This window comes from Neoarius graeffei, chromosome 18 (genome assembly GCF_027579695.1).
Source record: "Neoarius graeffei isolate fNeoGra1 chromosome 18, fNeoGra1.pri, whole genome shotgun sequence".
Taxonomy (NCBI): Eukaryota; Metazoa; Chordata; class Actinopteri; order Siluriformes; family Ariidae; genus Neoarius; species Neoarius graeffei.
The window spans coordinates 26,522,117-26,537,267 of NC_083586.1; the positions used below are offsets into that span (position 1 = coordinate 26,522,117).

Sequence of the window (15,151 nt, forward strand, 5' to 3'; positions counted from 1 at the left end):
TGCTCTAATCCAGCCAAACTGATTGGTCGGCGTTTCATAATACAGATGGACAATGACCCAAAACATAAAGCCAAAGCAACCCAGGAGTTTATTAAAGCAAAGAAGTGGAATATTCTTGAATGGCCAAGTCAGTCACCTGATCTCAACCCAATTGAGCATGCATTTCACTTGTTAAAGACTAAACTTCAGACAGAAAGGCCCACAAACAAACAGCAACTGAAAACCGCTGCAGTAAAGGCCTGGCAGAGCATTAAAAAGGAGGAAACACAGCGTCTGGTGATGTCCATGAGTTCAAGACTTCAGGCAGTCATTGCCAACAAAGGGTTTTCAACCAAGTATTAGAAATGAACATTTTATTTACAATTATTTAATTTGTCCAATTACTTTTGAGCCCCTGAAATGAATGGATTGTGTTTAAAAAATGCTTTAGTTCCTCACATTTGTATGCAATCATTTTGTTCAACCCACTGAATTAAAGCTGAAAGTCTGAACTTCAACTGCATCTGAATTTTTTTGTTCAAAATCCATTGTGGTAATGTACAGAACCAAAATTAGAAAAATGTTGCCTCTGTCCAAATATTTATGGACCTAACTGTATTTAACAGCATTTTCACAAGGACTTATAAATTAGTTTGTATTGGAAATATCTTATTTTTTGAATCGAGTCTTGTTTTAAAAAGGATTATGAAGATCTGATTCTGTAGGATTTGTATATCTAACATTTTCCCAGCATTCTGAATTCCTGTGTGGTGTAAGGAAATTATGCACCAAAGAGGAAATGTAATTATTACATATTAAATATTACATTATTACAAATGTAATTATTACATTAACACAGAATTATTACACAACCTAAATTAACCATTCTTCCAACAAAATAGTTGAATAGATGTATTGTAGCATTTCGTTCTAACCTTTTGTGTGTGTGTGTGTGTGTGTGGGGGGGTGTTCAGTAAAATGCATAGGCAGTGGAAAACGAGCAATTTAGTAATGGTGAACATTTATTCCCAACAGCTACAGTGCTGAGCGTAAATGAGTGCACCCGCTTTGAAAAGTAACATTTTAAACAATATCTCAATGAACACAAACAATTTCCAAAATGTTGACAAGACAAAGTTTAATATAACATCTGTTTAACTTATAACGTGAAAGTAAGGTTAATAATATAACTTAGATTCCACATTTTTCAGTTTTACTCAAATTAGGGTGGTGCAAAAATGAGTACACCCCACAACAAAAACTACTCCATCTAGTACTTTGTATGGCCTCCATGATTTTTAATGACAGCGCCAAGTCTTCTAGGCATGGAATGAACAAGTTGGCGACATTTTGCAACATCAATCTTTTTCCATTCTTCAACAATGACCTCTTTTAGTGACTGGATGCTGGATGGAGAGTGATGCTCAACTTGTGTCTTCAGAATTCCCCAAAGAAAATAATTTCTTTCCACCACAAAGGTGAAGGCTACAAGAAGATCAGCAAAGCTTTACTTATCAGTCAGAATACTGTCGCAAAAGTGGTACAAAAATTTAAGAAAGATGGAACTGCAACCATCTCACGGAGACGTCCAGGTCGTCCACGGAAGTTAACACTTCGACAGGAGCGTCTTCTGATGAGAAGGGTTGAAGAAAATCGGCATGCAAGTTCACTGCAGTTATCGAAAGAAGTAGAAAGCCAAACTGGGGTGACTATTTCCCGTGACACAATACGGCGTACACTGCAGAGGAATGGCATGCATGGATGCCGTCCACGAAAGAAACCTCTCCTAAAGCCCAGGCACAAAAAAGCCCACCTAGAGTTTGCCAGGGCCCATGCTGACAAAGATGAAGACCACTGGGACTCTATACTCTGGAGTGATGAGACCAAGATAAATGTTTTTGGAACTGATGGCTTCAAAACTGTACGGCGTCGCAAAGGTGAGGAATACAAAGAAAACTGCATGGTGCCTACAGTGAAACATGGTGGTGGCAGTGTCCTTATGTGGGGCTGCATGAGTGCTGCTGGTGTCGGGGAGCTGCATTTCATTGATGGCATCATGAATTCACAGACGTATTGCTCTATACTGAAAGAGAAGATGCTACCATCACTCCGTGCCCTTGGTCGCCGTGCACTTTTCCAACATGACTAAACACACATCTAAGGCCACTGTTGGATTTCTGAAGAAGAACAGGGTGAAAGTGATTCAGTGGCCAAGTATGTCTCCTGATCTGAACCCAATCGAACACCTATGGGGAATTCTGAAGAGACAATTTGAGCATCACTCTCCATCCAGCATCCAGTCACTAAAAGAGGTCATTGTTGAAGAATGGAAAAAGATTGATGTTGCAAAATGTCGCCAACTTGTTCATTCCATGCCTAGAAGACTTGGTGCTGTCATTAAAAATCATGGAGGCCATACAAAGCACTAGATGTAGTAGTTTTTGTTGTGGGGTGTACTCATTTTTGCACCACCCTAATTTGAGTAAAACTGAAAAATGTGTAATCTAAGTTTATATTATTAGCCTTACTTTCACGTTATAAGTTAAACAGATGTTATATTAAACTTTGTCTTTTCAACATTTTGGAAATTGTTCGTGTTCATTGAGATATTGTTTAAAATGTTACTTTTCAAAGGGGGTGCACTCATTTACGCTCAGCACTGTACAACACAAGCAAACACAAATACAACAATGTGGAAATATAATGACCAGAGTGGGATATTACCTCATAACATTGGGTTCACTTTTAATTAAATGACCGTTGACCATCACCTGAAGACCCAGCAAGCAGTTCGAGGCGGAATTAAAAGTCTGAGTAATTAAAGGAGAACTGAAGTCATTTTTAAACTTGCTTTATTTCTTAATTAACGTGTTATTCAATTACGCTTTCGGTTTTAGTAACCTTATATCGTGACTCATATTGGCAACTAATTGCAATTAAATATTATACTTATCGGCCTGTTCGGTTTTTAGCCATGTTGAATTTAGTTCGTTTAGTCCACGGCAGGCGCCCTTATCCGCGCGATCTTCAAGACTTCAAAACGTGAAGTGTCGGCCAGGTTTCAACGCCGCCATTTTGAAAACTGTTTTCCAAACGAAGTATTGCACAAAAACGAGTTTAATTGACGATCACTGCCTACTTTTTTCAAACTTTCCTGATTGCTATCAAAACAAACACAACTTCTGGCTTGATTACATCGGCGTTCGAAAGAGGGCGCGCACGTCTTTTGACACCGTTGGCAGATGTTGGCCACTTTGATTTCCGCTGTATGTTTTACTTCCGTCCTACGATGTCTCGCACAGGTCTCAACGAATCTCGTTTACGGCCGTTGCTTTGACATACGGGCTGATATGTTACAGAGCATATTTCAAACACTCATAACTTGCTATAGCAGTGACAAAATAGCTATCAAACATGCATTCCGATATTTAATAAAATGAGAAATGGAATTTTAATGATAAATTTGCCTTCAGTTCTCCTTTCCTGTCGTGTTTAAAGTCTTAAATTTTCTGTAAAGCTGCTTTGTGGCAGTGTCTGTTGTTAAAAGCGCTATACCGGATTATTTGGATGGCTGGAGTGTTTAGAAGTTTTTTGGTAGAGGTTCGGGCCGGTTGAGTCACGGTGGCTTTCGAAGGGTGAATCTTGGCATTGCAGATGAAAAGCAGTACATTTCAGCTGAACGGAGGTTTGTAAATGGTGCGCTGAAGTCTCTGGTACACCAAGCTTGAAGTCTAAGGCTCTCCTCATGCATATTTAATTATTCAAAACAGGCAGTCTGACCACTCGGCAACTCTTGGGTCCTCCTTCAGGAGGGGAACTCCGGAATGCATGTCATATGACCTCACTTAGTTAAACACCTCCAACTTATGATATCAATTCACAGAACTGTGAATAAATAATCATTTGTGAAAATTATCTCTCAGATTTGAGTTTATGAAAGTCCCACAATCGCAGTGACACGAAGCAATGTCGTCAATCCATACCAATCCACTAATAACAAAAATCAGCTTGTAGGTCTGAAGCTCTTGACAGATTGTATAACTGCATGAATGAGCAAGTGTACAGGCGCTCCTAATTCAGTCGGCTGGTGAGAGGATACTGCATTTTATTCTATCCACATTCACTGGATATGAGCAATCGCGCGCTCTGATTGGCTACTCTACTACTAGGATATCGGCTCATATACCGTGAGTAGAGAAAAACAAAATGGCGGAGCGTGTTACTGAACCAACCGAGGATGAAATAAAAACCTACTCGAGAACAAAACCCCAAAAAATACAAAAAAGGCAACAAAATATGGAATGAAAGTATTTCATGGTAAGAACGTATCTGTTTTATTTTTCAATAATTATTATCTCATCTCATCTCATTATCTCTAGCCGCTTTATCCTGTTCTACAGGGTCACAGGCAAGCTGGAGCCTATCCCAGCTGACTACGGGCGAAAGGTGGGGTACACCCTGGACAAGTCGCCAGGTCATCACAGGGCTGACACATATGGCCCTTTTCCACTACCCTTTTTCAGCTCACTTCAGCCCGACACGGCTCGCGTTTCGACTACCTCAGAACAGCACGACTCAGCTCGCTTCAGCCCTACTCAGCCCCCAAAACTCGCACCGTTTTGGAGTGGGGCTGAAGCGAGCCAAACGGAGCCGAGTGGGGCTAGGGGCGTGAGCAGACACTCCCCTGTGCACTGATTGGTGAGGAGGAGTGTCCTCACATGCCCACACACGCCCCGCGAGCACGCTGGGATCTGTAAACACCGTAAACCCGGAAGAAGAAGAATTACGAATTACGAGAATTTCTGAAGCCTTATGCGCCTCGCCTCATCTATACGCTCTTGCCAGTATCTGTTGGCGTTGTCGGTGACAACAAGCCACAGCACCAAGACCAGCAACACTAACGACTCCATGTCCTCCATGTTTATTGTTTACTATCCGGGTCGTGAGACTACCGCTTAAAAGATCACTGATGTCACTGTTTGCGCCGCCTAACGACATCACGTGACGTCCACCCACTTTCGCTAACTCCACCCAATGTGTCCACCCACTTCCAGCCAGCACGGTTCAGCGCGGTTGTAGTCGAAATGCAACTCCAACAGCCCCACTCAGCTCGACTCAGCCCAACTCAGCCGCGTTGGTAGTGGAAAAGCGGCAATAGACACAGACAACCATTCACACTCACATTCACACCTACGGTCAATTTAGAGTCACCAGTTAACCTAACCTGCATGTCTTTGGACTGTGGGGGAAACCGGAGCACCCGGAGGAAACCCACGCGGACACGGGGAGAACATACAAACTCCACACAGAAAGGCCCTCACCAGCCATGGGGCTCGAACCCGGACCTTCTTGCTGTGAGGCGACAGCGCTAACCACTACACCACCGTGCCGCCCAGAATTATTATTATAATTATTATCGCATTTTTCACAAATTGCTCCTGTCATTTTGCCGGTTTGTTTACATTCTTCATCTTTAAGCATTAAAACTTGTTGAATTTTTTTCTGACTGGTTCAAAAGCTCAAAGAAGTTTGAAAATTACAGAACTGAAACGTTCAAGGAAGAATTAAATAAATGTCTAAAGCGATTCTATACCTCGGCACGACAGCAAGACGGCACTTTCTACACAAAATCAACACTAAAGTCAATTAGTGCAGCGACCGATAGGTTTTTAAGAAGTCCGCTGAAGAGGAAATGACTTTGTCGGATGTTTTGTATAAAGTTTTTATTTATCAAATTTGCAAAAAATAAAAATACTCCATTTCGCAAAATCCAGTGAATGTGGATCGAATAAAACAGTTATTCCACTCAATCTCATCGTACACGGGTTATAGCCGACTCGGTGCTACGCGCCTCATCGGCTAACAGCTCATATACCACTCGGTTTCATGGAATAACTGTTAAATTCACACACATACACAGTGTGTGTGTATCCATAATATACAAAATCCTAAAAATGATATGGTCTGCTACCAAAGGTGTCATGTTCTAAGTTGTTTAACACATCTAGAGATCAGGAAATGAAAGCAGAAATTTTGATCAGTCGTCCCGTATTTGCATTTTGATCTCGATCGGTATCTTCAGTATATGGCAAAAACAAAAGAAATGGCCTTGCTATTCCATTACTTTGTGTGTGTGTGTGTGTGTGTGTGTGTGAGAACAATGGGATTCCATTAATACCTATATCTAAAAAAACAGTATATAGTAGTATGTTGTTATAGATTTGTTGCGCTTCACTAACTAATTAGCATTTTGATGTGCAATTTTTCATAATTCCTTATTTTGCGTCTCTGTCGATTATAGCCCAGCATCTTCTCCACAGCTGTCCCATGACGACACCCACTCACGCATTGAACATTATGCCAGCAGGTGAGAGCAATATTTTGGAAAACAAGTGGGAAAACGTAATAAAAGAGCTCCATGGTTCACCTGTATTTGCTAGGTTGATATGTGCGAGCCTGGGATAATCCTTCAAATGGTCACATTTTGACTGTCATATCTGCAGATATCTCAAATCACAAATAAAATTGCAACATTTTCAGATCCAGTTATCCCAAAAGCAGAGAAAACTGATTTTAAAAAATTCATTTTTATTTCCAGTGAAAGATGCCCTAACTACCTCTAGATTTGTAATCAATTTATTTCTAGAAAAAATAATCATTAGTTTTGGGTTAAAAAAAAAAAAGTTTCATTTTGGTCTCAGCTGATCACAGCCCACAATGCCAGTTGTTCAGATGCTGTGTTTTGTGGGTGGATCTCATATAAGCCAAGCAAGTGTTCCACATAGAGTGGTGCTTGAAAGTTTGTGAACCCTTTCGAATTTTCTATATTTCTGCATAAATATGACCTAAAACATCATCAGATTTTCACACAAGTCCTAAAAGTAGATAAAGAGAACCCAGTTAAACAAATGAGACAAAAATATTATACTTGGTCATTTATTTATTGAGGAAAATGATCCAATATTACATATCTGTGAGTGGCAAAAGTATGTGAACCTTTTGCTTTCAGTATCTGGTGTGACCCCCTTGTGCAGCAATAACTGCAACTAAACGTTTCCGGTAACTGTTGATCAGTCCTGCACACCGGCTTGGAGGAATTTTAGCCCGTTCCTCCATACAGAACAGCTTCAACTCTGGGATGTTGGTGGGTTTCCTCACATGAACTGCTCGCTTCAGGTCCTTCCACAACATTTCCATTGGATTAAGGTCAGGACTTTGACTTGGCCATTCCAAAACATTAACTTTATTCTTCTTTAACCATTCTTTGGTAGAACGACTTGTGTGCTTAGGGTCGTTGTCTTGCTGCATGACCCACCTTCTCTTGAGATTCAGTTCATGGACAGATGTCCTGACATTTTCCTTTAGAATTCACTGGTATAATTCAGAATTCATTGTTCCATCAGTGATGGCAAGCCGTCCTGGCCCAGATGCAGCAAAACAGGCCCAAACCATGATACTACCACCACCATGTTTCACAGATGGGATAAGGTTCTTATGATGGAATGCAGTGATTTCCTTTCTCCAAACATAACGCTTCTCATTTAAACCGAAAAGTTCTATTTTGGTCTCATCCGTCCACAAAACATTTTTCCAATAGCCTTTTGGCTTGTCCACATGATCTTTAGCAAACTGCAGACGAGAGCAGTGGCTTTCTCCTTGCAACCCTGCCATGCACACCATTGTTGTTCAGTGTTCTCCTGATTGTGGACTCATGAACATTAACATTAGCCAATGTGAGAGAGGCCTTCAGTTGCTTAGAAGTTACCCTGGGGTCCTTTGTGACCTCGCCGACTACTATACGCCTTGCTCTTGGAGTGATCTTTGTTGGTCGACCACTCCTGGGGAGGGTAACAATGGTTTTGAATTTCCTCCATTTGTACACAGTCTGCCTGACTGTGGATTGGTGGAGTCCACAAAACATTTTTCCAATAGCCTTCTGGCTTGTCCACGTGATCTTTAGCAAACTGCAGACGAGCAGTAATATTCTTTTTGGAGAGCAATGGCTTTTCCTTGCAACCCTGCCATGCACATCATTGTTGTTCAGTGTTCTCCTGATGGTGGACTCACGAACATTTAACATTAGCCAATGTGAGAGAGGCCTTCAGTTGCTTAGAAGTTACCCTGGGGTCCTTTGTGACCTCGCCGACTATCACACGCCTTGCTCTTGGAGTGATCTTTGTTGGTCGACCACTCCTGGGGAGGGTAACAATGGTCTTGAATTTCCTCCATTTGTACACAATCTGTCTGACTGTGGATTGGTGGAGTCCAAACTCTTTAGAGATGGTTTTGTAACCTTTTCCAGCCTGATGAGCATCAACAACGCTTTTTCTGAGGTCCTCAGAAATCTCCTTTGTTCGTGCCATGATACACTTCCACAAACATGTGTTGTGAAGATCAGACTTTGATGGATCCCTGTTCTTTAAATAAAACAGGGTGCCCACTCACACCTGATTGTCATCCCATTGATTGAAAACACCTGACTCTAATTTCACCTTCAAATTAACTGCTAATCCTAGAGGTTCACATACTTTTGCCACTCACAGATATGTAATATTGGATCATTTTCCTCAATAAATAAATGACCAAGTATAATATTTTTGTCTCATTTGTTTAACTGGGTTCTCTTTTAAGACTTGTGTGAAAATCTGATGATGTTTTAGGTCATATTTATGCAGAAATATAGAAAATTCTAAAGGGTTCACAAACTTTCAAGCACCACCGTAGCTCAGTGTTATAGGGAAGGGGTCTGTTTGAAACTTACTTTGAAATTTGGCAAAAATCAATCCTACTCGTATGTCTAATTTTTGCATTTTCAGCTATTAGGGACACTTCGACCTTTCTAATACGATGGTGCTAAATGGTATTTTATTGTTTTATGTAATTATACCCATGAATTGTCTTGTACAGATGAACAAGGGTCTACAACCCCAGTTCCAAAAAAGTTGGGACACTGTTTAAAGCATCAATAAAAACAGAATGCAATGACTTGCAAATCCTGGAAACCCTGTATTCCATTGAAACCAGTACCACGTCAACATGTCAAGTGTTGAAACTGAGATTTTTTTTTTTTTTGAAAAATATAGCTCATTTTGAAATTGATCTCAGCAACATGTTTCAAAAAAGTTGGAACAGGGTGATGTTTACCACTGTTGCATCACCTCTACTTTTTTAAAAACACTTTGTAAATGTTTGGTAACTGAGGAGACCGATTGCTCGAGCTTTCCAAGTGAAATGCTGTCCCATTCTTGCTTGATATAAAATTTCACAGAGTCGTGAACTTCGCCCCTTCTTTACTTCTGAGAGACTCCACCTCTCTGGGATGCTCTTTGTATACCCAGTTATGTTACTGAGCTGTTGCCAATTCACCTCATTAGTTTTTTTTTTTGTCTTGTTATTATACCCCCGCTCCGAGGGGGGGGGGGGGGGGGGGGGGTGTACTGGTTTACCTCTGTCCGTCCGTATCTCCGTCCATCCAAAAACCCCTTTTTCTCAGCAACCACAAATCATAGCCACTTGGTACCAAACTTCAGCTTGGGGTTCTATACCGTGTATACCGTTTCCAGGTCTGTCCCACATCGACTTCCTGTTTACTGACAATGTATTTATGAAACATGTAGCGTGGACTTAGAAAATTTTCGTAACATTTTTCTCAGCACCTACAAATCACAACCGCCTGATATTTGGTACCGAGCTTCAGCTTGGGGTTCTATACCATGTATACTGTTTTCAGGTCTGTCGCACATCGACTTCCTGTTTACTGACTCAAGGGTTGTTTTACAATCAGGGTACGCAAGCTAAAAATCACATGTAACACTTATTATCTTCAATATCAAAAGGCTTGACTAAATAAACTTGGTTGTTTATTGTAGCCCTGTGATAGCTCTATTTACCATGCAAAAAAAAAAAAAATTGGTGATAACGTTATTTTTGGTGAATGTATGGCAATATACAGTGGGGCAAAAAAGTATTTAGTCAGTCACCAATTGTGCAAGTTCTCCCACTTAAAAAGATGAGAGAGGCCTGTAATTTTCATCATAGGTACACTTCAACTATGAGAGACAAAATGAGAAAAAAAAATCCAGAAAATCACATTGTCTGATTTTTAAAGAATTTATTTGCAAATTATGGTGGAAAATAAGTATTTGGTCAATAACAAAAGTTCATCTCAATACTTTGTTATATACCCTTTGTTGGCAATGACAGAGGTCAAACGTTTTCTGTAAGTCTTCACAAGGTTTTCACACACTGTTGCTGGTATTTTGGCCCATTCCTCCATGCAGATCTCCTCTAGAGCAGTGATGTTTTGGGGCTGTCGCTGGGCAACACGGACTTTCAACTCCCTCCAAAGATTTTCTATGGGGTTGAGATCTGGAGACTGGCTAGGCCACTCCAGGACCTTGAAATGCTTCTTACGAAGCCACTCCTTCGTTGCCTGGGTGGTGTGTTTGGGATCATTGTCATGCTGAAAGACCCAGCCACATTTCATCTTCAATGCCCTTGCTGATGGAAGGAGGTTTTCACACAAAATCTCACGATACATGGCCCCATTCATTCTTTCCTTTACACGGATCAGTCGTCCTGGTCCCTTTGCAGAAAAACAGCCCCAAAGCATGATGTTTCCACCCCCATGCTTCACAGTAGGTATGGTGTTCTTTGGATGCAACTCAGCATTCTTTCTCCTCCAAACACGACAAGTTGAGTTTTTACCAAAAAGTTCTATTTTGGTTTCATCTGACCATATGGCATTCTCCCAATCCTCTTCTGGATCATCCAAATGCTCTCTAGCAAACTTCAGATGGGCCTGGACATGTACTGGCTTAAGCAGGGGGACTCGTCTGGCACTGCAGGATTTGAGTCCCTGGCGGCGTAGTGTGTTACTGATGGTAGCCTTTGTTACTTTGGTCCCAGCTCTCTGCAGGTCATTCACTAGGTCCCCCCGTGTGGTTCTGGGATTTTTGCTCACCGTTCTTGTGATCATTTTGACCCCACGGGGTGAGATCTTGCGTGGAGCCCCAGATCGAGGGAGATTATCAGCGGTCTTGTATGTCTTCCATTTTCTAATAATTGCTCCCACAGTTGATTTCTTCACACCAAGCTGCTTACCTATTGCAGATTCAGTCTTCCCAGCCTGGTGCAGGTCTACAATTTTGTTTCTGGTGTCCTTTGACAGCTCTTTGGTCTTGGCCATAGTGGAGTTTGGAGTGTGACTGTTTGAGGTTGTGGACAGGTGTCTTTTATACTGATAACGAGTTCAAACAGGTGCCATTAATACAGGTAACGAGTGGAGGACAGAGGAGCCTCTTAAAGAAGTTGTTACAGGTCTGTGAGAGCCAGAAATCTTGCTTGTTTGTAGGTGTCCAAATACTTATTTTACCGAGGAATTTACCAATTAATTCATTAAAAATCCTACAATGTGATTTCCTGGATTCTTTCCCCCATTCTGCCTCTCATAGTTGAAGTGTACCTATGATGAAAATTACAGGCCTCTCTCATCTTTTTAAGTGGGAGAACTTGCACAATTGGTGGCTGACTAAATACTTTTTTGCCCCACTGTATGTCATATTTAGCAAAATTACTCGTGCCATTTAGAAAAAGTGCTTTTTTGACCACAGGTAGCTCCAAAAGGGATGCACTTAAATCATTCTTTATACCATAAAACACATATTTGGTTCCATATCATTGGAAACATAGTTAAGTTTTAATGTTGAATGCCAGTAAGTTTTCAGGCTATTTTGATCAAATTAGTATGGAATTGTGTCAAAAAAATGTCCTCTCCGAGACAGCTAATTTTTCAATATAAAATAACATATCTAAAATGATTATTTTCATCCTAAAATGTGGTCAAGATATTGGGACATAAATATTAGAGACAACTAACACAAAGCTTACAGCCTTATATTTAAAAGCACTATGGAAGTAGTGGATTCTGAATTGTCAAAAAAAAAAAAGTCCTCTCCGAGAATCACTTCACTTGTTTCTCCCAGTCCTGCTTAAAGCTACACTTAATCTTGTTATAATACAAACTATTCCACATGCCTATCTGTTCTTTAACTTGTCCTTCACTTAAAAACTGGTACAAGAACCAGTTTGAATCAATTTGAATTTTGGGCCCCTGTGACACAAACTTTGTACCCTGATTGTAAAACAACCCTCAATGTATTTATGAAACGCACAGGATGGATTTTGATGCTATTTCAAGAAGCAAAATGCTATTTCAAAATGACAGTTTACCAGGACTCGATTTGAAATCCGTGGGGAGAACACGGCTCTTTACTGACTTGTTTCAGGGTTAATTTTTTTTTTTGAAGTCAACATTCATAATAAGTGTCCTATTCCTTCGATTGCTTGCATTCTGATGTAAACGAGAGCGGCGGGATACGGAAGTGAGCAGTAGCTCACAGTTGATCTTGTTTGTTTTAAGCATTACACACCTTTTCCAGTCTTTTGTCGCTCCTGTTCCAACTGTTTTGAAACATGTTGCTAGCAATAAATTCAAAATGAGTGCTTTGTTGTCGTTGTTGCTGTTGTATTATTGCATTTTCAATGAAATATCAGGTTTCCATGATTTGCGAATCATCGCTATGTGTTTTTATTTACATTTTACACAGCGTCCAACTTTTTTGGAAATGGGGCTGTAATTTTTTTTTGTGCTGAATGTGGTTCTGTGTTTAAAAAATTTATTCTATTTACACCCCAGGGCTACAGTGACCTTCCAGGAAAGTTGCAATTTCATATTTATTTTGAATATTGTTTAGACTTTGACGCATACAGTATATCTGATCCAAACTGCAGTTCAAATATAGAATGATTTTCTTAGAAGGGTTGCAAGTATCAGTGGAAAACCTTAATTGTGTGTAAAAATTATTATTTATACAGTCATACTGCTTTGGCAGGTGCAAGTAGTTCTGGAATGAAGTGCTAATTGGACGTTGTTTAGTATGCGCTCGTGCAGCGTTTCCAAAGTCTGGTCATGGAGTAGCTCTGCTACCAAAATAAAAGCACATTTTGGTGTTTTCCTGCATTCAAAGAGCTAATTAATAAGCCTGAACTTGATAACTGGATGTGAAAACACTACTTACGAATGTAACTCTGGTTCTGTGAACCCTGAATAACTGCCAGTGGTGGTGTTTTATCTCCTGAGGACCTGCTCAGTGGATGTTTAGTCAGCAGTGGGGCAAGGGAGTGAGTGAATCACATGCTCCAGCCCTGTCACGCTCCTATTTCTGAACATGAGCTCATTTAATTCTATATTGCTGGGTTTCACGTGACGTCACATCCGCCTCATTAGTTCTTCAGAACTTTAGCTGGTGCTCTACCGAAGCTCAGTTGGCAAAGCGTTTGTACGGAGAAGGTGCATCGCTCGCATGAAAAATGCCTCACGCTTGCGTTGCTTTAGGTTGTTTGAATCGATCAAACCATGAAACTGATAAAAGTTTCTTCAAGGTTCCTCATGAACTAATAAAAAAAAGGGTGAACGAACACAGGATTTCACAAAAAGACGTCGAGAAAGGTGGCTTTTGAACCTCTCACTGAAATCTAAGGCCTCGGTCACACCGCCCGAACTTTGCTGGAGCGTTCCTTGAACGGTAGGGAGGGGGGGCCGAATTACCGCGCACAAAATGGGAAAAAAATCGAAAACACGGGCGTTGGCTTAGCGGTGCACCGCTGAAGCCGGCGTTGCTTTAGCGTTGGTTTAGCAGTAGCGAGCGTTGGTATAGCGGCGTTCTGCGCATGCGGGCTTTGGCTCGGCGGGGGTATAAAGTTGGTTTAGCGCCAATCATAGCAAGTCTCTCAGCATCCATGGTGAATAGAATAGAGAGCCTTTATTGTCATCACACAGAGTATAACGAGATTCAGAGCTGCTCCATAAAGTGCGCACACACATAGAAGGTATGTACAATATACAAAATACAAAAACTACTATTGAACTACTAGTTACTATATACAGACACATTTGTATAGGTCCTGCATGGAGAATACACCCAAGACAAAGCACAGTAGATAAAACCTTAAGGGCAAGTAAAGTGGCTGATAGTAGCAGCATCCAGTGGTGTGCAACCATGTGTAACATTATAATTACAGTTCAAGTATATTGGCATTATAATAACAGTATATATATATATATATATATATATATACACACACACACACATATATATATATATATATATATATATATATATATATATATATATATACACACACACACACACATCACACATATACATACAGCTCAAGTATATTGGCATAATTGGCATATTGTGCATAATTGGCATTATAATAACAGTGTGTGTGTGTATATATATATATATACACACATACACATATACACACATTATACATATACATATATATATATATATATATACACACGGGCGGCACGGTGGTGTAGTGGTTAGCGCTGTCGCCTCACAGCAAGAAGGTCCTGGGTTCGAGCCCCGGGGCCGGCGAGGGCCCTTCTGTGTGGAGTTTGCATGTTCTCCCCGTGTCCGCGTGGGTTTCCTCCGGGTGCTCCGGTTTCCCCCACAGTCCAAAGACATGCAGGTTAGGTTAACTGGTGACTCTAAAATTGACCGTAGGTGTGAATGTGAGTGTGAATGGTTGTCTGTGTCTATGTGTCAGCCCTGTGATGACCTGGCGACTTGTCCAGGGTGTACCCCGCCTTTCGCCCGTAGTCAGCTGGGATAGGCTCCAGCTTGCCTGCGACCCTGTAGAAGGATAAAGCGGCTAGAGATAATGAGATGAGATGAGATATATACACACACACATATATATACATACACACACACACACACACACACACACATATATATATATATATATATATATATATGATACTTTTTACTGTTACTTAACTTTTTTATATGTGATACAGTTTTACTGTAACTTTGAGCAAATTCGATATAGATGAGGTCTGAACTCAACGGCAGCTCGATTCCAAATGAGCTCCTGGTCCATTTCTCCCCGTATTTATAGCCAAATTCTGGTCCCGCTCCGACACCTCTATACCAACGCCAAACCAAAGTTCATCGCCGCCATGGATAGCTGCTTCAACGCCCGACACCGTTCCAGCAACCCCGTGTCCGCTCGTAAAACGCTTACAACCGCTCCACCAAAGTTTGTGCAACGTTTAATCGCCGCCCGGGCAACGCTGGCGAAGCAGCGGTGGTCC

At 41.0% G+C, this 15,151-nt stretch overlaps 1 protein-coding gene across 4 annotated transcripts in view; it reads left to right on the top strand.

Moving 5' to 3' along the window:
- The window catches only part of dmd (dystrophin), a 509,910-nt gene that overhangs the window by 428,625 nt on the left and 66,134 nt on the right, over nt 1-15,151 (top strand). For all 4 annotated transcript variants that reach the window (XM_060898614.1, XM_060898611.1, XM_060898612.1 and 1 more), the window contains one exon: nt 6,281-6,346. In XM_060898614.1, the coding sequence (XP_060754597.1) occupies nt 6,281-6,346 (66 nt within the window). The remainder of the gene's footprint in view (nt 1-6,280; nt 6,347-15,151) is intronic.